The sequence below is a fragment of the Artemia sp. Qi Xiang Cuo genome, chromosome 15, assembly GCF_049724085.1.
Source record: "Artemia sp. Qi Xiang Cuo chromosome 15, ASM4972408v1, whole genome shotgun sequence".
NCBI classification, from domain to species: Eukaryota; Metazoa; Arthropoda; class Branchiopoda; order Anostraca; family Artemiidae; genus Artemia; species Artemia sp. Qi Xiang Cuo.
In genome coordinates, this window is record NC_142808.1 from 22,386,334 (window position 1) to 22,413,899 (window position 27,566).

Sequence of the window (27,566 nt, forward strand, 5' to 3'; positions counted from 1 at the left end):
TGGGTCTACCTCCACGAAAAAATCCCCCTCCCCATAGAAATATCCTCTGGACAATTCAATCTCGGCGAAAATTTACCCCGGACAATTACCTTTAACATCTCCACGCGTAAAATTGAATCGGTAGAGAGAAAGCAAGACATATACAGAAATTTTGTATAGGAATTCTGGCAAATTCACCCAGTGTAAAACTTCCCCTGAAAAATCATCACCCCCTGGAACCTTCCCTTTCCATGGAAAGTTCTCCCCGTGTAAAATCCTCCCAGCAAAAAATTCATCCATTCTTTCCCCAGGGTCTGTAGGGGGTCATTTTATTTCCAAAGAAATATTTATTGGTACTTTCAACTATGCTGAACAAAATGGCTGTCTCAAAATTTTGATCAGATGATTTTGGGAAATAAGTAGCGTGGGGGGGGGAGCTAGTTGCCCTCCAATTTTTTGGTCACATAAATAGGGAACTAGAAATTTTTATTTCCGCTAGAATGAACCCTCTCCTCACGTTTTAGGCCCACTGGGTCGATACGATCACCCCTGGGGAAAAAAGCAAATAAACACGAATCCGGGATCTTTCTTCTGCCAAACATAATAAAATTGCACATTTTGCAGATATGAGCTTGGAACCTCTGAAATAGGGTTCTTTGATACGCAGTGGTATACACCAGCGTATCAACCACTCATTTCGTGACGCTTCATTTTTTCATGAAAAATAAAAAATAATGTATCAAAAATAGCGAAGAAAAAACAAATTTCGCAACGGGTTAGAGACGGGGGTTTTTCGACATGTTGTTCAGCGCTTTTTCTGGTCCGGAGGGTGAAGAAAGCATAACTTTATCAACTTGTTCCTGGTTCGGTTTTTTTTTCGTATTATTGCTGTACTAGTAGTGGGAAGACGTCATAGAAAAGGATTTAATGAAAAGTCGAATTTCATGGAAGAGGGTAAAGAGTGAAGCGTCAAATAAAATGTAATGGAGGAGAAGCGTGTGCAGCGTTTTGAACACAGTTGGTTTCATTATGCTTATTTGTAACAGTAGCAGTAGTAGTAGTAGTAATAGTAGTAGTAGTTGTACTAGTAGTAGTAGTAGCAGTAGTAGTACTAGTAGTAGTAGGAGTAGTAGCAGTAGAAGTACTTGTAATAACAGGAGTAGTAGCAGTATTAGTACTAGTAGTAGTGGTAGTAGTAATAGTAGTACTAGTAATAGCAGTAGTAGTAGTAGTTGTTGTAGTAGTGTGTAGCAGTAGTAGTAGAAGCTGTAGTAGTACTAGTAGTAGTAGGAATAGTAGCAGTATTAGTACTAGTAGTAGTAGTAATAGTAGTAGTAGCAGTGGTAGTAGTAGCAGTAGTAGTAGTAGTAGTAATAGTAGTAGTAGTAGTAGTAGTAGTAGTAGCAGTTAAAGCAGTAGTAGTAGTAGTGGTAGTAGCAGTTGTAGTCATAGTAGTAGCAGTAAAATTAGTAGTAGTAGTAGTAGTAGTAGCAGTAGTAGTAGTAGTAGTACTAGTAGTAGTTGGAGTAGTAGCAGTAGTACCAGTAGCAATAGTGATAGTAAACTATACGTTTAGTAAGATTATTTTGAAAATTGTTTAAATATCCAGTTGCGCATAAATTGTTGGGCATGGGCTTGTCAATGAACTAAAATTAGAACTGCCAAACATTACTGTTTAATGAAAATTATTAAAAATTTAAAGAGGCTAGATCAGTTTAATATTAGGGGTCAGATTGGTGCTGCACCCTTGAAAAATAAAACACGGACATAAGATGTTACTTATAATCCAGTTTGGTTGAAACAAAAAAAAGGTAGATTTTCAGGTAGATGGTAGATCAGGTCTGCAAGATCTCCAAATGACAGGAATTTAACAATATCCCCCCCCCTCTGAAAAAAGTCAGATTGTATTCAAAGTCCAAAATGCAGAATGTAAAAGTTGACTACTACTTTCCACGAGGTTTTTTTCTGAATTGGACAACCAATTCCGGTGGATGCACTGGTTGCAAGGATTCCCCTCCCCCTCCTTTGTTCCCTTAAAAAAAAGGATTAGCTCTTAGTCGCATATTTGCACAAGTAGGATCCTAACTCTTACTCCCAGCCAATTTATATATTTACCTGATGAATCATCACGGTAGTGGTCATGGGAAGGAAATCTGAGGAGCCCCCTCCCCCTATCAAAGTGACATCAGGTGTAAACTGCAAAATTTCAAAACAGATGGAACTGGCTCTTTTCACGGATTCTTGCCAAGATCCAGACTTCCCCTCTGGTGGATGTCTTGCCAACGAACATAAGGGATCCATTTCTCCTCCAAAGATGTTACTTTGCTCCCACGTGATAGAAAAGACCATTAGGACCTTAGCTCTTAACTTTCACAAAGATCGGAATTCGACAGCCTCCTCTGTTAGACGCGTTGAAGACACAAATATGTGAGCCTGTCTCTCATTGTCCCTCACAGTGATCAGAACGGGCCAGCACTTTTCAAAAGACACAAATAGGATGCTTGTTCGTAATCTTACAGTGTTTGGTCCTGATCCGAAAACCCTCTCTTAAAAATGTTTTGATCTTAATAAATTCGGATTAGCGCTCCTCCTTCCGCAGAGAGTTTCAAGAGTTGTGAGTTCGAGTTCGAATCGCTTCCTGACTTCAAAAGCCAGAACTAACACATCAGTTGTAACTTATAACTAAGTTTGTTTGAGATCTGGCGAACCCGACTGGGTCCTCATCTAATTACACTATTCTCTCTTTTCTTTCCTAACCTGGAAAATTTATATTGTGTCCAGATGTAAACAACCATAACCAAGAGATAAGCTCTTGTTTCCCGTGAGGCCATGGTTGCATCATCCATAAAATCTGATCATTGTAACCATGAATTTAAAAATGTGTTTAAAAAATATCAAGTGAGGAAGCACCGCCATTTGAAGCAGATTCAGGAATTGTAACTGTTATTTCTGTAAATCCTAATGTTATAACGTTAATCTCAATTTTCAAAAACAAATTTATGGGAATTTAAAGAAATAGCCTGAAAACTCACGAAAATGGTGTCGAATAGAGATTAGAATAATGGTTGCAGCGACAGCAGCAAGCTAGTAAAGAATGAACCACAGCCTATATTAACCAAAAATTTTAAAGTACATTTTCAAAAAAAAAGCAAACTGTGTAATGAGGAAAACTTGTTCTTTGTAGCTGATTCAAGAGTGGTAATTATTATGTGGATTATTCTTAATAGTAAAATGTTATTTTGAAAACAAGTTTACCGGAATTTTGAAAAGGAGCCTGAAACTCCTTGAACATGACATCGAACCAAAACGTATGTACACCTTTAGAATCACACTTTTCGAAAACCCTAAGAATAAAAGCTTACAGCCCCCCCCCCCAGCTTCAGCAACAAGGAAAATCCCTTTTTACATTGGTTTAAATCCCGTAGATCTTTCATCGTACAAGAAAAGGAATAATATCCACAATTAACAGGATTGTTCAAAGAGTTGGATGACTGGGGCAACCTACCCCGGGCGCCATGGCTAGGGGAACTACGACAGGGGGTTGAGGGAGTTTCTGGGGCTTCCGAAGCGTTTTTTATGTTTGAGTTGGGAGGGGTGACGTAATTAATTTTGCCTCGGATGCTACCAACCCCGGAAACAGTCGAGCCAATTATGACTCAGTTAAGCCTATGAACTATGTTTAATCTCTATAGTTTAATCCCTTACTAAGAATACAGAACACTTGGAAAACAAGCATATAAGTATTGTTGCATTTTTCAAAGTTTTGGAGTGAAATTCATTATTTACGTTTCGGATCATTTCCTTCACTGATATTGATCTTTGTCAAGTCAAACGGAAATAGTAAATACAGTTTATCAGAATTACTCAATTTTATTATTGTTTTCGTAATCTTTCTAGTAAGCACTTTCGACGAATTGGTAAACATTGAAAAGACATGTCTACCAATTTAATTGTGAAATCTTCAGTTATCAGCTGACAAGCATTGGTACTTCAAAGAAATTTTCAGTGGCTTGTAACTCTCGATTCAATATACTCCCTTTAATAGCACTTTGTGATTCTTATATTATGGTTGCTTCTTCATTCTTATACATAGAAAATGTACCAGCCTAGGGGGTTTTACTTCGTCACCATTGAATTCCAGATTCTACTCTACACACTTCCATAGCTCAAACAGTACATAAATTTTTAGTATCCATTGTAAGTTGAAAATAAAACGCCATATGTCCAACTGTTGAGGTTTTTATTAATGTTGTGAATAGTAAGATCGATTCTTGAGATTTAATAATAAAATCTATTTCAATCTATAAAATCTATAAGATTTAATTAATAACATTTCATAAGATGTATTATGTATTAATTTGAATGTTTTGTGACAAAAAGCAACAGTAAGCAGAAGCCACGTAGAGTTTTGTTACAAATAATATGTAAATTTAGTTTTTCTTACATAGTTTAAACATCTGTCCTTAGCCGGAAGCTCCTTTTGCTCAGCAGAACATCTTTTTTAAACAATGTTCTCGTACAGTAAAAAATAACAAGTTTTTCTTACATAGTTTAAACATCTGTCCTTAGCCGGAAGCTCCTTTTGCTCAGCAGAACATCTTTTTTAAACAATGTTCTCGTACAGTAAAAAATAACTAGTTTTTCTTACATAGTTTAAACATCTGTCCTTAGCCGGAAGCTCCTTTTGCTCAGCAGAACATCTTTTTTAAACAATGTTCTCGTACAGTAAAAAATAACAAGTTTTTCTTACATAGTTTAAACATCTGTCCTTAGCCTGAAGCTCCTTTTGCTCAGCAGAACATCTTTTTTAAACAATGTTCTCGTACAGTAAAAAATAACAAGTTTTTCTTACATAGTTTAAACATCTGTCCTTAGCCGGAAGCTCCTTTTGCTCAGCAGAACATCTTTTTTAAACAATGTTCTCGTACAGTAAAAAATAACAAGTTTTTCTTACATAGTTTAAACATCTGTCCTTAGCCGGAAGCTCCTTTTGCTCAGCAGAACATCTTTTTTAAACAATGTTCTCGTACAGTAAAAAATAACAAGTTTTTCTTACATAGTTTAAACATCTGTCCTTAGCCGGAAGCTCCTTTTGCTCAGCAGAACATCTTTTTTAAACAATGTTCTCGTACAGTAAAAAATAACAAGTTTTTTTTTGTCAACAAACAAGATATTTCTCGTGCAAGTGACTATTTTAGTCGGAACTTAATATAAATGTAGTTAACCAGCACGAATAACAGATTTGAACCTCCTCAGAGCTCAAATGCTCCATTGCTGCAAAAAAATCAAAGTGAGAATAATGCTACCTCCGCATTGCATTGTCTCTGGGAAAATATCTAAGTAGATATACAAAATTTCCCAATATAATGTTAACTGTTAGCTGAAAACATCGTGTTAGGATCATTTCCGTATTTTTATCTACTTACTACTTACTTAAGTCCCATACATCCTCATGGTACGTCTTGTGGCCACTCCTTCCAGAATCTGATGAACTAGGGTTCGATATACTGTTCTGTCAAATGCATTTTGAGATAGTTGGGCAATGCGTTGTTGGTTAAAGTTTTCAATCCACCTTTTGCGCGGTCTTCACCGTGGTCGAAGTCCTTCAGTTGTCCCTTCAGGCACGATCTTGGGCAGGCGTTCGGGATTCATTCGCTTTACATGGCCGAACCAACGCATCTACTGTTTTCGGATTTTGTTCAGGATAGTGTCTTGTCACTTCAGCCTTCTTCGGACTTCTTCGTTTGTGACATGGTCAGTATATCTGATCTTGGCTATCCGGCGCAGACATCTTATTTCGAACGCAAGGAGGTTGCACTTGTTTTCAGCTTTTAATGTCCAGGTTTCACACCCATACAGAGTAATGGGTATGATCAGACTGTTGAATAGATGCACTTTCAGATGGTTCGAAAGGTGGCTAGATTTCCAGATGTGTGATAGTCTTTAGAAGCTAGAGCTGGCGAGACCGAGGCGGTGTTTAATGTCCACAGTGTGGCAGTTGTCAGCCATCAAAAGACTGCCGAGGTAAAGGAATTGATCGACTGTTTCCACTTTTTCACCGTCTATTACTATCGCGGGGGGGGGGGTATCTCTTGTCGTGATGTGACCATGATTTTGTTCTTATTTGCGTTAATCTGCATACCAAACGGCTTCGTTGCTTGGTAAATGTAGTCAGCCTGACTCTGGAGTTCTTGGGCGGTAGTGGACATCAGGTCGATATCATCCGAATATGGTAGTTTGTCAATTAGGATTCCTCCTATTCTGGCTCCATATTCGACGAGTATCAGGGAGAGGATGGCATGCAGAAACAGGTTAAACAAGTGCAGCGAGAGGATGCATCCTTGCAGGACTCTGGAAGTTGTTGGGAATTCACCAGAGAGCGCATCAGTGGTCAGTATTTGACTTTTGAATTGTTTGTACGTGTCCTCAGTGATTCCGACTATTTCACCTGGGATACCGTAGTGTCTTAGAATATGCCACAAGCCTTTCCACCATATTAGGTCAAAGGCCTGTCGGAAGTCAATAAAGAGTTGATAGAGGTATCTGTTAAACTCGATGAACCGTTCCATCAGCTGACACACAGCAAAGATTTGGTCAATAGTTGATCGTCCCGATCGAAAGCCAGCTTGATTCCCGATCGAAAGCCAGCTTGATGCTCGCCAAGAACAGAGGCGGTAATTGTTTGAATCCTGCGGAGCAGATCTGGTCAGGATTCTGGTTTGGTGGCTTGTCACATTCTTTCTTCGAGCCTTTTTTGTGTGTTGGGACAATTGCTGCCTTGCACCACTGCCGCGGGACATGTCCAGTAGACCAAGTGGCTGATATAAGACTGTGGTATAGGTCGATATAATCTTCTGAACCGACGCGTATCAGTTCAGCAGTGACACCGTCTGGCCCCGGAGCTTTGCCTCACTTTAGGGATTCTATGGCCGCTTTGGTCTCACTTCTACTTGACAGAAATTTTGTCGAACATTCAAAAAAAATAAAGCTCGCTTCTTAAGACTCAAAATAAACTCAAAACTCAAAATAAGATCATTTTGTCTTTTAACTGTGTCAGTTCTCTTGATAGCGGTCCAGCGTATAGGGAGGTAAAACAAGGTTGGATCCTGGACTTTTTGGGAGGGGGGGGGCACAAAATAGGTTGATCCGATAAACTTGCGTTAGGAGCAAGTTTATTTAACGCAAAATTGCGTTAACTAAGTAAATTACACTACTTTAGACTACGCTAGGGGGGGCGTGCAAACCCCTCAACCCCCTGGATCCACCACTGAGGTAAAAACTTTTGCCTCCTTTGTATCAAGGGCGGCAAATTAAAAATATTTTTCGTCCCCCTGAACTCATGTTAGGTCTGTTCATACCATGAAACCGCGATTTCTTAAAGATTTTTCTTTCTTTGTTTCAAAATTGTGGAGCTTTTAAAGCAGTACCGCATTTTCGTCAGTGTTGTCATCAAAGCTGTATCCAGGGGAGGGGAAATAGGTTTGAAACCCCCGATATTTTGTCCAACTCGTAAAAATGTAACAACAATAAACAGAAACAAATTTCTTGATGCGATGATTTAAAGGTTTTTTTACCCCCCCCCCCCCCCCGAAAAAAAAATCCTGAATACGTTCTTGGTTGTCATGCTCAACCGCAAAAACAAAGAATCAAAAATAATAATTAAATTTTACAATTCTTTGCGTCTGGAAAAATTCAGACATTACCTTGACACACAATACCTTGATTTCCAAATACAGCTAGGCCTTCAAAGGAAAGCTGCACCTTCTTAAACTGCTTAGTGCCTTGTGCGTATAGCTTAGTTTTTAATAATTTTTTACCCACATTTCCTTTTTTAACTTAGCACCCACTAAAGCCAAAAGCTGCACAAGCACATGTGGAGGTTTTTTCAAGATATTTATACTTGTGGGAGTTTTCACTTCTCAAATTCCGACAATCCGATGTCATTTTCGCTGTCGATGCTACTTTTATAATTGTATAGTACAGTCAATCTAGCGTCAAATAGGACTCGACCGCAAACAAATTGCAACAGAAATGATTTTTACACCATCTTGTAGAGAAAAAAAGACTGTACAACATATCAAAAGTTGAGAAACCCAGCGGGGTGCAAAATAAGTGTTTTTTAGCGTTTTCCGTTTGTTTTTTGTTGTTTTTAGCGGAAATTTTCCTTTATCCTAGAGCTTAGCATTTACTTCATGGGAGACATGTTTCTGAACTAATTTTGTATGCTGAAATCGAATATCACATCAGATTCAAGTTATGTCCCACCGTTAGTGTTTCACATGCATCACCAAACAAGAAATTCGTATTTCGTGGCCAGATTTCCCTTTTTTCGTCCTTAGGGGCAAATGAAGTCAGGAATAACGTCGCCCTATCGACTGACTACTATATTTTTGGAAAGTTCCGTACATTCTAAAATTGTCGTTGTTGGAACCCTTGGTCCCAGTTTTTTCAGATAAATGTCCCTCCCAGATTCATTTCTTTGGGCCCCTTAATTATTTTCCTTCCTTTTGTAATAAATGTTAATTTTCCTATTATTTTTTTACGCCATTTTGGGTCCTTTTAACTGCGTACGTGTTTAATTTACCACGAGGGAAAAAGTGCGCAGTTAAGGAGATTGGCCAGTATATTAGGAGCCCTGGGATTGGTTGGAAAGATTCATTTACCACCCCTAGTAACCCCCACCGCGTGATGCGGTTAGCGGGCTGGGAGAATTTGTCCTTTTTCAGTTCAGTTCTTTTTATACGTGTAACTGTGAATATAGTAAGAATTTTTCTATGTACCTATTTTACTTTTCAGCTTAGGCCGAGACTAAAGGGTTAATTAGGCTTCTGAACCAGGAAGTGAGCTCTCAGCAGTAGTTCTGAAAGGATGCATAGGATACACAATTGAAGGATCCGGTCTCCGCGAAGTCCTGGAACTTGCATATGCCCCAAACACTATTCCCCATCTCCTAAGTGGAAAGGCTATTTCACGAGCTGTTCGAGTTCTCTTGCTAGTTGATAGTGCTCTACATGCCGTGCTGCTCTCCGAGTTATTTGACGATGATCCCTGTTCAGAACGTGAAACAAAGTTAGGCACCAAAGAAGTTGCAGACCTTGAAACACTATACAGCAAGCTAATGAATGGAGAGGCAACAATGACGGAGGTTGAAGAAAATCCTGCACTCAAGCGGATCAAAGGTTTCGTCGACCAGAAGATACTTGATCTGTCTCAGCACAAAACTTCAAAGCTGTGGTTTCAGCTTATGAATATGGTTGGGATACTTCGTTCTTTCATCAAAGCTGAGCGGATGGGGCTTTGGGACTTACACCTAAAGTCTGTGTCTGAAATGCTACCTTTTCTTGCAGCCTGTGGTCACAACAACTATGCCAAATCGTGCCAAATATACCTTCAGAAGATGGTGAAGCTTGAAGAAACCCATCCTACTGTTCATAGTTCATTCCAACAAGGAATGCACGTCGTCAGACGATCTGATCGCTATTGGGCTGGCTTGTCGACGGATCTAGTTATTGAACAAGAGCTTATGCGCTCGTGAAAACATCAGGCGGACTGACTAGGGGTACGGGCATGACCGAAACCCAGAGGTCGCTGTGGGTTTTAGCACGCTTCAACCTGCTCTGCTGTTAACCTCCTAATGGAAGATCTGACGCAAATTTTCTATGGGACAAGCGAGCATCACAAGGAGAACGCAGGCCCCAGACAAGAACGAGACTTCAAGGATACGCAGGCGATGGTCACGTACTTTGAAAATGGCTCACCATTCGGAGGGGATACCCAGCTTAGAAGCATTGCTACCGGTTTGACTGCATATGAATCTGCAAACGTTGACTCTGTGAATTCTGCTAGTCGAAAAATCCTTCATGATTTGACCGCAAAAGGGGCGATGTATTTTTTATGCCAATTAATGGAACAGGCTGTCCATATACAAAAAAACCAACCAGCGGGAGGTTATTACAAGCGACTGGATCCGGCTTTGCTATTCCAACGCTTCATTGCGTTAGCCAAAAGGACAAGACTTCCTAAATCAGAGTGCTTCCGGTACGAACTTTGTTCGTATCCCGCTGCTCTGTTTGACAGCTCATTTATGCCGAGAGTGCCCAACAAGGCTGAATTCGCCAAGGCCATTGCACTTGCATGCAAACTCGAAGAAATTCCGTGTGTGCTGAACGACGGGACACACTACTTACTTGACGGCGGATCTCTATTGCACTGAGTCCCATGGATAAAAAATGACACGTATGCGGGTATCATACAGAGCTACTCTCTGTATATTTCGCGGAAGTACCCTGGCGCAACTGTTGTTTTCGATGGGTATGATAGTGGACCTTCCATCAAAGATATGGCCCATTCGTATCGTAATCGAACGATTGGTCACGAGGTTTTCTTCACGAATGACATGCGTCTGAAAGTTAAGAAAGAAGAATTACTCGGGAACAAGAAAAACAAGTCAAGATTCATTAGTGCGCTTGCAGTTCATCTCCGGCAAACAGGCTATTTTGTAGTCCAAGCCCCCAGTGATGCAGACGTGCCTATTGTAAAAGCTGCTATCGAATCAGCTAAACAGAAGGTAACTGCCGTTAATGGAGAAGATACGGATCTTCTGGTCCTTCTCTGCTACCACTGTGATGTCTCCACTAACAAGGTGTAATTCGCCCCAGAGCCAAAGAAAAATAAAGAGTGAAGATGCTGGGATGTTCATGAAATGAAAAAAAGTTAGGCCAAGAAGTATGTGGTCTGATCCTCTTTGCCCATGCATTCCTTGGGTGTGATTCTACATCACGTGTCCAAAAAATCAGAAAAGGTCTTACCCTGAAAAAAGTAATAGAAGACGAAAGTTTTCGAGCATCTGGCAAGGTCTTTATGAAGAAGGCAGCAACAAAAATCGAAGTCAAGGAAGCCTGAGAAGACGCACTTCTTATAATATATGGTGGAAAGAAGGGGGGAAATCTGAACGAGCTTCGAAAGCAGCTCTTCGAAAGAAAGCTTGTCACAGCAACGGCTTTCGTTCCCCCAGAGCAGCTACCTCCCACATCCAACTCTGCAGCATTTCACAGCCATAGAGTTTACTTTCAGGTACACGCCTGGAATGACGACCGTAATCTAGAATTGGACCCTCAAAAGTGGGGCTGGAAGGACCGAAATGGTACATTATACCCTGTGATGACGGACCTACCCCCAGCACCTCTCCAACTTCTAAAGATTGTTAAGTGTTCCTGCCGTTCAAACTGCATCTCTGCTCGGTGCACTTGTGTCAGAAACGGCATGTCTTGCACTCTCGCGTGCAAAACTTGTCAGGGAGCAGAATGTGATAATTCTCCCAAATCGGAACATCTCATCGACGATCTCGACGACGAAGCTTCAAACTACACTGCCAGTGATTAATGTCGCAAGTCATTTGAAAAGTTGCCTGCATTTTACCAATGTGATTTTTGTTACCTGTGATTTTAGTCAGTTAATACATTAAGAGATGATTGATTATTTTGACGAAACATTTTGGTGATGAATGTGAAACACTGTCGGTTGAACATATCCTTGATCTGATGTGATATTCGAGTTCATCGCATAAAACTAGTCAAGAAATGTGGTCAAACGACTATGTTATAATAGAATCGCGAACTTCGTGAATGGTGATGAATGTGAAACACTTTTGGTTCACCGTATCTTAAATCTGATGTAATATTCGGGTTCAGCACATAAAACTACATCAGAAATGTGTTTCTCATGAAGTAAACTCTAAGCCTTGAGAAAATCGAAAATTTAGGCTTAAACACGAAAAATAAAACACAAAACGCTAAAAAACACTAATTTTGCACCCCGCTAGATTTCACAACTTTTGATATGTTGTACAGTTTTTTTTCTCTACAAGATGGTGTAAAAACCATTTCTGTTGCAATTTGTTTGTGGTCAAACCTTATATTGACTGTACTAGTAGGTCAGTGTGCAAATCCTGACCTTATTTCAATATGTTATTTCTCTTTTTTTCAGATGGAGACCATGACAGCGGTGTAGACGAGTCTACACAGGAAAAGGTAAGCCAATTATGTTTCTATTATTTTGACCTATTTTACAGAAATGATTATACTTTTAGAAAATGTTTTCCAAATAGAAATATACTGTTTCTATTAGGGATTTTTATGCTCAGGTTGGTAGAAATTAGGATAAATCAAATCCCAGAAGAGGAAAATTTGGCTTAGGAAAGGAAGTAGCAGCGGTTATAGAAAGTTGCATTTTTGAAGGTGTAATAATTAAGGTTTAACCAGCACAGTTTTTGATGATAACATGGGTTTTATGTTAACGTGTTGCTTACATAATTAGAAGACGGCCAACCTTATTAGTTATATTACTGTATTCAACTACGAAACCACATTGCCTTTTCATAATAAAAACAAACACAAATTTTGTTTTTGTTTGTTTTTATTATGAATATGAATGAATATTTTGGCCCCTTATCCAAGGGCCATCCTCAGCAAAATACATTTAAACAAAATGAGACTTACAGCAAGATACGACCTTTAAAACTAAAATTATTTCACCTGAGTGAATTATTTCACCATCACCTTGAAAACTAAAATTATTTCACTATCAGTAACATCAATTATTTCAAATAAATAAAATTATTTATCTATCTCTCCTCGTTGAACTTCCTTGAAGTAAAGATTCTGGGAGTGTTTTAATTTTTAATTTTAGTTTTTAATTAAGCGTCCCTTTAGCAGAGGAAGGCTGTGAATTGAATTGGGATGGAGGAGGAGCATGCATAGCTGTGTTGGCCTCAGGTGGCTTGGTGCTGCATTGAATTGTTAGTAGTAGTTGAAACTTTGTGTAAGTCTTATAATTCTCATGATTTTGTAACAAACAAAAGAAAAAACTATAGGAAATCTACATAAAAATAGAATCTAAATGATGAAACTAAAAATAGAAAAAAATATAGAATTTTAGGTTTCAGGTATGAATAGAGCTAATATAAAGCCATAGGGGGGGGAATGTTTTTATTTTGATGTCCTTGGTACAATAAAGAAAAAATGAGTTCCCTTGCACAATGAGCATAAGCCTTAAAAATAAGAAAAGGCTATGGGAAAAAAAAACACTCGTTTAGCTATGTCCTGAACTGTACAATCAAAAATATACAGTCAAAAACAATAAATAAAACACTTAAAAAATTAAGAAAATACTGTATTAAAAGTATAGTAAGTAAAAATAATTTTCACCTAGAAGTATTCTTAGTATAAACTAAAAAAAAACTATTTAATGCAAAGTTCTTTTGATTACCCTCTGATGTTGCAATTTGTTCATAATTTTGGATGCTATTCCGCAATAATCGTTTGCCAAGAATTTTTGAAAATACTTAGTGTCCTTCCAAAAAATGTTGGCCTAGAATGTTTTGCCTTGTCATATGAGCGTGTAATTATCTTGTTGCTACATGTCTCTGACGATTAATCTCTGGCTGAATAAATTTTCTAGTTAAGCTAAAAATATAGATTAAGTTGTAAAATAAAATTTGCTTGTAATAAGGACAATGGATCTTAAAGCTTCAAATACAGAATATTTCGCACGCCAGTGATAACGAGTACTTCACCGAAAATCGAAAATGCCAAAAGAAATATTTCTTTAGTCAAAAAGTCAAATAAACAAGAGGGAATACCGAAGGCGTATCCATTTTTTTTGTTCGGAGGGGGGGGGCCAATTAACTTTAAAAAACGCGTCAAAAATTTGTTTATATGTAATTTTGTTCCGTTTTTACGAGTCGAACAAAGACTTCAGGGAAGGGGGTCATACCCAGTAGCCCCCCAGGGTACGGCCTTGGGTAAAAGGTAGAGGTAGTGTCATATCATTAACAGCTTTTTCGGACGATTTTATCACGCTTTTTAATATCTTCTAAGGCACCACAAGTCGTAATAGTCCTTATTCAAATACAAAGAAACAATAATATTTGTATAGAAAATTTGTTGGTCCTAGAATGCTGAAATTAGAAGCTTGGGCACTGGTTTATTGGACCTTGTTTGGTGGCATAGGGATTAGTGGCCCTGTTTAACGTAGCTATGAGTTTTCAAAATAGAACCTAAGAGGAGATTATGGAAATAATGGATTATTGTCTTTTGTTTGTTTCTGTTTTTAAAACAGAGAGAATTTTAGCAGTTTTGGCTAATTCCCCATCTCTGAGAGGAAGTTTAGTTTTGGCGAGGAAGTTTATTTTGAATTCAATTTACCGGCTATAATTTTATGTCCATGGATTCAGCTTAGGGCGAAATACCTTCCAATCCAGAACAGGTAGAAAGTGTTCGACAAAAAGATAGTTGATCCTGAAGGGTGGTATGTATGTCCTCTTTGTAAAGATGAGGACGAAGGTTTGGACCATTTTCTCCGGAAGTACCCGGTGCTCTTTGATTTAAGGGGAAAATACTTGCTTGACATTGTTTTGCTGCTTCATTGTATTTTACAAAGTATTAATCAAACCTCAATATTCTACGTTAATGTGTACATAGAGAAAATCTTAGAAAGAAGGAAAAGCTTCTACAATAAATTATTATTTATTACATAGAACTACAATTATTTTCTCGATAAACTACCATTAGGTATTTTTTCGCTATGTATCATGTTTCTGTGTGTTTCGTAATTTGTTCTGTTGATGGGTGATTTCTTTATTTTTCATAAATTTTTTGTGTATATGGCCCTTGGGCTTTTGAAATACACGATCTATCTATCTATATTCGACAAAGACTATTGTAAATAGATCAATACCGTTTTTCACAAAACAGCGAGCCTAAACGGATTTTAGCTGGTGAGCAGGTTGTTTCCAACCCGTTGGCCACATAAGCAGCTTAAAGAATCAAATTGGTCGTATGTCTGGTATTCGACAGGATTTCAAAGAACGTATATGAGCCGAACTGGAAGAAAATTACGCTAAAGTAGATCCATGGCTCATAGAGAGAGTCTCATTGTGGAACACACCTGCAGTAACCCCTCCATAGTCCGAAATATGCAGCAATCCCTCCATAGTCCAAAATATGCAGCAACCCCTCCATAGTCCGAAAAATGCTTGAAATCTTACACGATCTGTACGTTTTCTTTACAGGTCGAATGAAACGAGTCATTGCTTAGAAACGAGCAGGCCAGAGTGCCAAATCGACATTGAAGCCTAAGAATATGCCAATAACAAGATGGATGTCCAGGCCAAGGAGTGTGATAGTGTTGTGTAACACTATTGTTGAAATTCTTAAAGAACTAATAGAACAGAACAAATGCATCGGTACATTACCTGCTTTGATTTTATTCTGATGTTCATACACCAAGTCCTGTTTAAGACGAAGATTCTTGCAGAAAAGCTTCAGACTGAACACCTTGATCCGGTGATTGCAGACACAAGACTCAGGGCCTCGCGCAACATCTTATATGCTCTTCTCCGAGACTGATCAGATAGAAAGGAAAATCGAGGCATCAAAAGCATCCGTTGAAAAAAAAAGTTGGTTAATTAGCTAAAGACAAGATACAACTTAAACAGCATCTTAGGTGTCCACCTACTCGTTATTCAGGGTCAATTTCTAATCCTGGATCACTTAGATCTTTTCTCCACTTGATCATCAACTAATTGGACATGCTTCATACAAGAAACTGAACTAAAGTATTAATCTTCTTCATAGTACACGATTTTTTAGGCTGAATTGGGCTCTCAAGTTTTATTTTCGAAACGGACATTATGCTAATTATTGATTAAAATAAAACAGTAGGTAAAAATGACCGGCCAGTCGGTAAAATCGCTCACTCCCTCTCCCCCAAACTTTTTGGCTAGTAATGCCCCTGATTAGGGAAATTAAATATTTTCTCTGCTACATATTAGTAAGAAATTTTGTAGACCTAAAAATTAAAATTTTTAATGATTTTAAAGTAATTAAAATTTTATCTTTAAGATTTAAGAAAAAGCTTAGTTAGAGCTAAAATAAAATATCGTTCGTGGAAGAATTTCATCGAAAACAGAACTACTGGAAGAATTTTCTGAAACCATAGAAATCATTTATATGAAACAGTTCGTGGTAATGAACTGGACATAAGATGTGACTAGGCCTAATAGTAACCAAAGCTCAAGAATAAAGAATTTGAATAACAATTAAAACATCAAAATAATTGGCCAATTATACTGATGGCAAATATACAAAATTTATTAAGTTTAATGCTACCCAGTGAGAAAATTTGCCTGATTTTCAAAAAAGGGAGGAAACATCGTCAAAAAGTCGAGTGATCCTAATGAATTTCATCCTTTGAAATTCTAATGAAATCCTAATGAAGTGATCCCATGAGATTAACATGTAAGAGAACCTCATTGTAGATCTTTCAAGGTCCCCTCTACAAAAGTGTGGAAATTCGCATTTTTTGTCTAGAAGAAAAACCACGGATGCGTTTTCATTTGATTGTGTGTTTCATTTTATCTTTGGCTGCTCAATTTTAAATGTGGAAAGAATGTCCCGGGGGAATTATCCGGGGGAAATTTTCGACGAGGAGGAAAATCTCTGGAGGAGTTTATCAGTGGAGGGAGATTTCCGTAAGAGGAATTTTCTGGGGGTAAATTCTCCAAAAACAAAAAAATAGAAAAATATAAAAAAAAAAAAAAACGAGACTGTGGCCAGTGGAGAGAAAAGAAAACAACAAAACAACGCGGATATTTCGCCTGTATACAAACAAGGCGTCTTCAGCACGAAAAACACACAAGAAGAACAAGATAAAAAAAAAAGATAAAACTAAAAACCAATAAAACCACCACCAAAAAAATAAAAAAAAATGTACAATTGGCGCAAACTGATCCACGCAGGGAAAAGATGCTAATATGGAGTTACTTCAGTGAGGACACCAGAGTAACTGAGGAAAAATAAAAAATCTGTAAATTACTTTAATTATTCTGTTGCGAAATAATCCTTTTGTTAGCTATTACTGAAGCAAATAGTTTTGGTGGAGCAGGTAAAATAGTCACCTGGTGATTATTTAATATCTTAACTCCCTTATTGACTGTTGATTACCTCTTTAGAAGGTTATCATAAATTGGGTCAATATTTAAATTACCTGTGTCCCTATTTATCGAAAGGTTAGCAAACATATGTTTTTTAATTTCTATGGCTTCCCTCGCCCATTGGGTGTAACCCTTATCATTAGAAATAGCGAAAATTCCCCGCGAGAGCTTTCCATGGAGGGGAAATTTTCTTGGGAAGATTTTCTGCTGAGGAGGAGAGGATCTCTGGCATGATTTGAATAATGAACAAAATTGAATAAAATAACAAATTATTTTTAAATGAAAGTTTTTCAAACGAAAAAAATGGAGAATTTTCTTTAGGGAATGGTCCTGTGGAAAATTTTCAGAGGGGATTTTATGCAGAAGTTTCCATAGGGGGATTTTCCACTGTAGGAATTTATTATGTAAGGAGGGAGCTTTCTGAGAAAAATTTTCAAGGAGGGGGATTTCCCCGCTTGATTTGAAACAATCAGATATTCAATATAAAAAAAAGTTTTTTTAACTTAAAATAAGGAGCACCATCAAAGCTCAAAACTAACCGAAATTATTGTGTATAATAAGGGGGCTGCCCCCTCCTCAATGCATCGCTCGTTAGTCTAAAGTTTCAGTGTTTTGAAAAAGATTCTCATTCCAATTCAACGGTCCTTGTGTTTCAGCAGTGGTACTTAAGGAATTGAAAAGAAAGTCAAACTTTAGCATAAAGAGCGGGGGATTCAAAAGGGGCAGTCTCCCAAATATACACAATAATTTATGTTCTTTTTATTTTTAATGTTACTCCCTATTTGCAGTGGAAAAAACTTTTTAATTTAATAAACACATTTTTAATTTGATGCATATATATATATATATATATATGTATATATATATATATATATATATATATATATATATATATATATATATATATATATATATATATATATATATATATATATATATATATATATATATATATATATACATTATATTTAAGTATTTATATATTTTTTTAGGAAGGTTTGTCGACAGCATTATCATCAAAACAAATAGAAGAAAAACCGTCAGTAATAAATAAACCTTCCCAAATTCCTGTATCCCCGACTAAATCACCCACGAAAATTCCTTCAGTGCCAGTTTCACCAACGAAGTCCAGTTCATCACAAATTAAATCAGAACCTTCCAGCATAAACAACGACGATACACCAAAGAAAAGTAAGAAAATTTTAACTAAGTTTCTAGGTGAAAGAAATCAGAAGGGTAGTTGTATTTTCCATATTGGAAGTAGGACTGCCAGTTCTAGGCATGTTTTCCAAGATCTTGACATTTTAATCTTAAGCTTGAGATCTTTGGAGGCAATGGTGTCCGCCAGATTTTTCTCCTCCATAAAATTTCCCCCCTGTTGGAAATACCCCCGGAAAAATTCTGACACGAAAAGTTCTCAGCTGTCTTTGGTATACTATGCCCAGTCCTAGTGACTTAGTCTTCTTAATACTAATTTTCAAACCTATTCTTGAATCCTGAACTCTAAAAACCTCTGAAAATTCATTCACTTTGCCACCATTTTCATCTAGGACGCTGAAATAATTAGCTTACTTTAAGTATAGGAGGCTATTACTTCCAAATTTGATTCCTTGTTCTCCCATAGCCTTTGCTGTGCTTTTTAGGACAAAGTTAATTAAAATGAACCATGTGGATGGACATAGAACGCAACCCTGCTTAACTTCTGATTCGATTCGAAACCAGCTTCTAACCTCACTTCCTACCTTAACCAAAGTGATGTTATTTCTGTAAATAACTCTTTAATGTCCCCTGTAATAGCCCTGTAATAACCCTGTATATCCCTGTAATATTTAAACTCTGTAATATCCCTGTATATCCCTGTAATATAATAAAATAACCCTGTAATATCCCTTTAATGCATTTATTTGGTGTACCACCAAAGAATGGGACCTTCGCTAAAGGTCTTCTAATGGCTGAATCAAACACTTGCTCATAATCCATAGAACTGAAGACTTAAGGGGTCTGATGACTCAGACACTTCTCAATTATTAATCAAAGAGGGAAAATTTGGTCGACGCATCCTCTTCCCTTCCTAAAACCAGACTGTTCTTCTCTTAAAACTTTATCTACAGCATCTCCAAGTCTAAAAAGAATCATTATACTAAGTAATTTGCTTCCTCCAGAAACCAAGCCAATGCCTCTATGATTACTATACTTACTTTTGTCACCTTTTTGCAGCGTGGTTTAATTAATTTCTATCATTTTACTATACTATTTTTTTATCACCCCGAATGAGGGGGTTCCTAAGCAAGACAAGCGCTAATTGATTGTTTTTTTTGTGCTAGGAGTAGATTTCAAAAAAAGTAAAGTTGGATGGAATACTTTTTTTGACTGGCCAACTTTACTCACAGCACAGTCAATTAATTAATTAACCAATCAATTCCCACTTCCTTCATAGAAAACTGTCTATTCGTAGGTGGGTATAAAAAAACATAGTTGGCTATCATAGTTGTTGGCTGTCGACCGTAACAAAAAAAATCCTTATTTGGATCTAATCTTTACATTTTTTCTCGAGTTTTAGGAATATATTAGAAACTTAGCTGCAGGGGGTACACCGCAACCAGCAAAATTTAAAAGTGGTCTCTGAGAAAAAAAGTTTGGAAACCTCTGGCCTAGAGCCTTAATTTTGGAAAAAAAATCATATGAATTACGCCATGCTCATATGCAAATGAAACCGTAAATGTCATAAATGAAATCGCAAGCGAAAATGATGCACGCCTATATCTGGGGCTAGAAGACAAGTGACAGCGATGACCACAAAGAATTGCAAACAAAAAAAAATGCACAAATAAATCTGCGGTTAGAAGACATGCGGCAATGAGTATTTTCAGTTGAAAAGTTAGTATTGGCAAAGTAATCAAAATGACAATGGAATGAAGGAACGCGTTATTCTGGCGCCGCTATAAAAAAAAAAAATTAATGCTTAAATTACCAGTCGTCTCTCAGGAGAATATAAATTTCATAACAGTCAGAAATCTGTGAAGGATAAACAGGAAGGATGATATGAATCCACGCCGAAATCTCTGAATTTAACTAAAATTGTTGATTTGCACACCAAGACTTAAAACTAAGGAATAACACGATAATTATTCTAATGCATAATTGCGAACGAAAATTACACACAGCGAAATCGGTGGCTAGGAGACAAGCGACAACGAGAAACAGAATTTTAACTTAAGGGCTGGGCACACGTAGCTGATTTCGGGAACTGATTTCCAAATCAGCGCCGATTCTAAAAGAAATCGGCATCGATTTGAGCTTGAAAAATTTTCTAGTTTTCGGCACCGATTTACAAAATCAGCGCCAATTTTCATCATGATCATCACAAAAAAATAGGGATACAAATAAATAGTCAGCCAGAGAAGTCTGTGGTGAAAGAACCTGCTACTGAGCTGAGAACTAAACTGAGAACTAAGCTGAGATCAATCATGCAACTATTTATAAACTCCAGTTGACTATTTGTGTCCATGATTTTTTGTTTTGAAAATCTCATGCAATAAATTTTTCTTTCAACAAATTTTTCTTACCGCTATCGTTTGTCCACTGATGCTGAAATCGGTTCCCGAAATAAGCTACGTGTGTCCAGCCCTTTAGAAGGGAAGTGACAACGAGTATGACACCGAATAGCTTGATAACTATGATAGTTTGTCTGGAGACTGGCAAACTATCCAGTATAGTAATGTTTGTTTCCAGGGCTGATCGTATTGAAGCTATGGTCCTATAAATCAAGAAAAGGCTCAACATGACATCATGTGAATCTCCCCCCCCCCAAAAAAGAAAAAGAGCAATTCGCACAACTTTAGGGAGCTTAGAAGGAAGGGCAATTGAATTTTTCATTTAATTGTTCCAGACAGCGTCAAAATAAGTCTTCCAAAAAAAGACTTCAGTGAAATCGAATTGCCTTGGGATATAATTTACAGTGGTAAATTAATTGATGAAGGAGATTGGAGATTTGATGATTAATTCGAGAATTGGAGATGGAGATTAATAAATGAAGGAGATTTGGAGATTGCATTTTAAATCAAAATTACAATGGAATGAAGGAACGCTTTATCTTAGCGCCACTAAACAAAGAAGTAGGTAAAATAAACGCTGAAATTGTTGATTGCCTCCCATGAAAATATAAGTTTTGTTAAAGTTATGATTCAGTGAAAGATAAATAGAAGGGAAAAATAGAATTCACGCCAGAATTTGTTAATTCAATTAAAATTGCTCATTTGGCACCCCATGACTTAAAACTAAAAAATAACACGATATATGCTAATGCATAATTTAAATATTTTAGAAGGTATATGCAATGGAACGCGCCTGGTCGTTACTGAATTATGCAACAATGTAATAAAAGCAAAAATAGCTACAGGGGGAAAGGCTCGAACAGAGGTTCACAAATCTGCAGTTAGAAGACAAGCGACAGCTAGAAAAAAAATGTATATACATGTATACATTAATGGGATAGTATAGTATATACAAATTTATATTCTAAAGCAGAGTTGCCCTATTATCACCTTTGTTCTGAAAAATAACTCGTATTTGGCATCAAGGACACTAAAATAAATATTAATACGAAGCATAGTGGTATAAATATTTCACTTAGTAGTTTATGTGTTTATACCAAACTTTCAGACTTTAGGTTACGTGTGGTATCTATACTTTTGTGCTAAAATCCGTATTTCTATAGTAAGAAACAAATTAACCGTTAACAGTAGATTTGTTAACGAAACAAATCTACCGTGTTTGACCTATATATTTTTATTTCCAGAATTGCCTATGAACAAAGTCCAAGTCGGTACTGCACCCTCACCAAACATCAAAGTTGTAACATCCAAAATAGGGTCACTTAATAATACGTCTTATAAGCCTAGTGGAGGAAATGTCAAAATCGAGTCTAGAAAAATTGTGATTGAAGCAAAACCTAGGATCGGAGCCAGAAATGAGAATTACAAACCGAGTGGGGGTGACAAAAAGGTCAGTATTCACTTTGGTTCCCTCAATTCAATTGACCCTTTGAGAAGTTGAACATATCTGAGGCTCAATATGTTAAATATTTATCCCTCAATATTGAAATCTTATCCGACATTGAAATCAAGAAATCATATCTATGGGCCACACACCAGAATAAAATTACCAACTATCACAACATAGGTTGATTTAAGGATCCCTAGCAGTGGCTGACTGTTACAACTAGTAAATATATTTCAAAATTCTTTGAAGAACTTGCAAGCTATATACACTTAGAAATAAAGCGTGCCGTTCTATCCCTGAGAGGCCACACAGTTTGCGCTACCTGGAGTGCCATACATCTTGAAGTGCCATGAGTGCCGCACATTTCCAAATTCTTGGCACAGTCCCTATGAAGTTTGGCACAGTTCTACTTTGCTTGGTACGTGGCATCTTGTATAGGTTATTTCTGATTGTTGGCCACTCCTCAGCTATTCCTCGGAATGTCACTTAGTGGATTAGTCTTTGGTTTATTTGGAAAATCAAAACTGCCGTATATTTTTGGAATAATCTAGAATTATATTTGATTTTGGCAGCGTTTCATGGGGGAATTTGCTTAGATTTCTAAATTTCATGTTGCCGGGTTGAAATAGATGTCTTAATATAGTTATTAGGTATGGAAAAATGTGTTCAAAATTTTTAAAACTTTCTTGTTTTATTTACTGGTGGAAATTTCCTATTGTTATTCCTTTTAGATATTAGACTGCCCAACAGGGTATATATTTGTTCAAGCTAAACTCACTATCCTTTATCAGAAAGCACTTTTACGCTCATTTTTGAAGATTTTTCAAAAGTTAAAACATCTTTTCTATCGGAATTGACCCCAGCCAACCCTCGACTCTATACCACAAAAGGGCACAAAATTCTACAAAAGGGCTGATTTACCTTTGATTTCTTTTAAGATATACAAGGGGTAGCCCTAGTAAAGCCAGTACACTGGTATACTGTTCTTTGTAACTTATATATCTATTTACTAAAAAAAATAATTTCTCCCAAAATAGCTGAAACAACGACTCCCTTCCCTTGATCTATGTATTAATGATGTCGAAAATATTATTTTGTTTGGTATTTGGTAATGAAAATAACAAATGCTATTTAGAAAATTGTTAAGGGTGTATGAACAACGCCATTTGAAGGGCATATTTGTCAAAATTTATAGTCGACATTTGTCAAACGTATATACTTTGTTTCTATGGCTGTCCACTAATTATACAAGATTTTGTTTCGAGAGAAGAGTGAAAATACAGAAAATATCGCTGTTTCGGCTGAAAATTGTTGTAGAATAATTGAATTTTATTACTGCTGTGTTGGAAGCACTTAATGCGGATGTGGTAGTTGGTTTGGTATAAGATTTCCTGAGAGCTTGATCAGTGGCAAGCTCATAATAGTCATTTACTTATTTCCGTGTTGGTGCATAAAACTATAACTGGATCTTGCAAGGGTTGTTATGGGTACCCGACTGACTGAACATATCTCAGACAGTAAGCTGTTCGAAAAATGCGATTCAATCCCGCTTTCAACGGGCTATATTGAGAGAAAGACTGAGATGGCTAGGACCCGTTCTGTGATTGAAGGATGACATATTAACCAAGATAGTCTTTGCCGTGCAACTGTCTTAGACCAAACAAAAAGCAGGTCGTTCCCGAATGGGGTGGGAGTATGTCATAAGGATAGATATGAGGGAAATGGTAATTTCATGGGAGGGTGTAAAGAGGGAGGCTTCGAATAGATTAGGATGGAGGAGGAGTGTGTGTAGGTGTGTTGGCCTCAGACGGCTTGGTGCTGCAGTGAGTTTTTTATAGCAGTAGTAGTAGCAGCAGTAGGAATAGTAGTGGACTGAAAAATAAGAATGAAACAACCTTCTTAATACTGAAATCTGTAGCATTGAATCTTCGATGAAATCTTCTTGTATCTGTAGATCCTAGTATGTTCAAAAGTAATGGTTTATCTCAAAATCTTTTTTTGAACGAGTTGTAGGACAGGAAGTTGATTTTTAATTTATTCTATGGAGACAACAAATTTGAAAATTAGGGTGGTTATACGTTGCTAGGCGTATTCCCCCAAGAATATTTAAAACCAAAAAATTCCCCTTCACTGACAATGTCCCCTCGTCTAAAATTCCCTCCGTGGAAAATTCCCTCTGCATACAAAATTTAGCTGTCAAAAAGAAAGTAAGACAAAGAAATATGTATGTTTTAGCTTTAGGTAAGTTCTACATCACCCTAAACATTTCCGAAAAATTAGTAGCATGTACATAATGCGTTTTAATTTAGCTCAGAAGCATCCAAACAATTTCCTGAGATTTTCCCCTTCATACCATTAGCCTCTGTAGTAGCAATAATATTGATGGTAGCAGTAGTTGTTGTAGCTGTGTTGTAGCTGAGTTGTTTTACACAGTGCCTTTTGGTTATTCAACTCTCCCCTCAACATGTTCTAAGAGTTTCAACTTCATACCCTAAGCACTTCCTGGTACATTACTGACACGTCTCTTGTACATCCTGGATACACAGAGTGTACTTTTGTTCAATTCAAGGTATATTGAGGGTAAGCTGGGATTCCTTCCTATGGTTTTGTCCACTCATCTAACTTTGGGTACTTAGAATTTTATATCGTCAACAACTTAGATTCTCCGAATTTTTGTAAAGAAACGATAGCTCTCTTAAATGGCAATTTTTTTACCCTGTGACACCTGCTTCTTTTATTCACCTGAGAACAAAAGATATAAATTAAATTTATACATAAATGACTGATTATGTCCTTTTGTCTCTCAATATACATATCATTTTTTCAGATTGTGTCTCAGAAACTGAAATGGGAAGCAAAATCAAAGATTGGATCTCTTGACAATACTAAACACAAACCAGGAGGAGGAAAGATTAAAATCGAAACTGTGAAGCTAGATTTCTCAGAGAAAGCAAAACCGAAAGTAGGCTCCACTCTGAACCTAAAACATGTTCCTGGAGGAGGTGCCGTCAAGGTAAATAATTCGCACTGAAGGTACAATAGTTTTAAAAGGTACTCTTAGACTGAGATTAAAAAGCATATTGCATTTTAAGACAGGTTATGCGTTTTGCTTGATCATGCTCAGTCATATTTCCATTCAATTTCCATTAAAATTTTCTAAAGGACTTTGATCCAGATGACTTTGAGCCAGATTTGTGCCAGGCTCTAGACTTTAAGACTTGGAAGTTGAGTTCAGAATCTGCCTTAAAATGAGAAAATTGGTTTTTTTTTTAAATTATGTTGACTTTGTAAAGAATTGTTTTGAAAGTGATGGAAACCCCCTAGCGGTATTTTTATTTTAGGAAAGCATTAAACACTGTAGATTTTAGAATTCTCTTGCAGGGATTAGAAAGTTTAGGGATTAAAGGTGTGGGTTTAAATTGATTTGACAATTATTTGTGCGGAAGGTCTCTTAAAGTGAGGAATGATGATATTTTTTCTGCTAATCGTTTTTCATCAACACATGTCATAGAAATAACACGTGGAACAAGAAAAAATATAAATGTTGATGGTAAATTGAAGTAATATTTTATTTCTGTTTCAAAGAAATAAAGATGCATATGAACAAATTTTGATGCGTTTTGCTATCTTTTTTACGCATTGATAGTGATTTCTGTTCATTTTAAGTGCATATTATTATTGTTTTTTTTTTACTTCTGCTTGTCTTTGGTTTAATGAAGCTGTTTTACTATTCTTGAAAGCTCTAGAAGGAACACAATAAAAGAACACACTTAAAAGTGTTAAATTCACCTTAATTTTGCCCAACACACTTGGAGCTATCAATCACTAAATGCTCAATTTCTGTAAAAAGGGTAAAGATTGTAAAATAATATGAATGGTTGCTTTGAATGGTCATCTGTTTAAAAGTGTCTCCCTTCTTTCTTAGCCTTGACTATGCGTTTCATGAAAAATATGTTTCAGTACACTTAAGTAAGAATTCAGGAAAAATAGCTCGTTAAATTAATAGCCAAAATTCAATAACCAAATTGTTAAAATTAATTCAATAACCAAAATGTTTCTTGTTCTTTCAATCCTAAATTTTATTGGTCTGAAATATTTTTTCTAAAATCATTAATTCAGAGTAAAATCACTTACTTCCTCACTGACAATTCGAAAAATTGAAACAGTAAATTTGGTCTAATTGGCAACACAAACGATCATTTCATGCATGCTCTGCAATCCAAGGAGCTAAAGCTACAAGTTTTACGCATTCTAAGATCTTTTATATTATGTTTATCCTTTCTTAATACATACCAAACAAGGCATTTGCATAGAGTAAGGATTTCTAGGCCCCTCTCCGGGACTGAATGTTTGAGACCTAAGCAACATTTTTCATAGATAGTTTTATTTTAGATAGTTTATTTTTACTCATGTCGTATTTAAAAATGACACTTTAGAATAAAATGATCATAGGCAGCGCAATCATGCTGCCTAAGTAAAGAACGATGTTGGCAGAATGTATTATTATTATTTTTTTTTTTTTTCATACCAGGGCACTTCGTATCGAAGGAGTTGCCGTAGGAACTTCAAAAAGGGCTCATTTGATTGGAAATTGGAGTGGCTAGTGCCCTTTTTAATAGTCGAAAATAATTGGAGGGCAACTAGCCCCCCCTCCCATGCCCATCATTCCCCCAAACACATCCAATCAAAATTTTAAGGCGGCAATTTTGTTCAGTGTAGTTGATTTCTAAAGCGAAAATGTACTATTGAGGAGGAAACTCCCCCACAGCCCTCGGGACAAGAGTTTTAAGTTGTGCCCTGGGGGCATATAAGATCGATGTGGGCACAAATTGCTATTTATTATTTTTTCCCTTTAGACCAGTGCACTTCGTATCGAAGAAGTTGTCGTAGAAACTTCGAAAAGTGCTCATTCAATTGGAAACTGGAGTAGCTTGTGCCATTTTTGATAGTCAAAAGCGATTGGAAGGCAACTAACACCCCTTCCACGCCCACCATTTCTCGAAACACATCCAATCAAAATTTTTAGATAGCCATTTTGTTCAGCGTAGTTAATTTCCAGATAGAAATTATGTTTTGAGGAGGACACTCCTCCACACCTTCAAGGGAAGGGTTGTAAGTTATGCCCCGGGAGTATATAAGGTTTTTATAGAAAGCGTTGTCGTAGAAACTTCAAAAAGGGCTCACTCGATTGGAAATTGAATGGGCTAGTGTCGTTTTTAATAGTCAAAAGTAATTGGAGGACAATTAACCCCCCTCTCACGCCCACCATTTCCCCGAACACATCCAATCACAACTTCGAGACAGCCATTTTATTCAACGTAGTTTTAAGTTCCGAAAATTAGGTATTTGAGGGTGACAACCCCCCACAGCCCTCAGGGCAAGGGTTGTAAGTTATGCCCTGGGGGCATGCAAGGTTTTTATAGAACACGTTGTCGTAGAAACTTCAAAAAGGGCTCATTCGATAGGAAATTGAAATGGCTAGTGCTCTTTCAAATTCTCGAAAGTAATTGGAAGACAACTAACACCCCTTCCACGCCCATAATTTCCCCAAACACATCCAATCAAAGTTTTGAAATAGCCATTTCGTTCCACG

The 27,566-nt window shown here is 37.0% G+C and overlaps 1 protein-coding gene across 2 annotated transcripts in view; it reads left to right on the top strand.

Moving 5' to 3' along the window:
* LOC148943453 (uncharacterized) overlaps positions 1-27,566 on the top strand; it is a 102,840-nt gene that overhangs the window by 42,560 nt on the left and 32,714 nt on the right. For both annotated transcript variants that reach the window (XM_089101738.1, XM_089101739.1), the window contains exons 2-5: positions 11,965-12,008; positions 17,965-18,163; positions 21,771-21,976; positions 24,801-24,986. In XM_089101738.1, the coding sequence (XP_088957864.1) occupies positions 11,965-12,008; positions 17,965-18,163; positions 21,771-21,976; positions 24,801-24,986 (635 nt within the window). The remainder of the gene's footprint in view (positions 1-11,964; positions 12,009-17,964; positions 18,164-21,770; positions 21,977-24,800; positions 24,987-27,566) is intronic.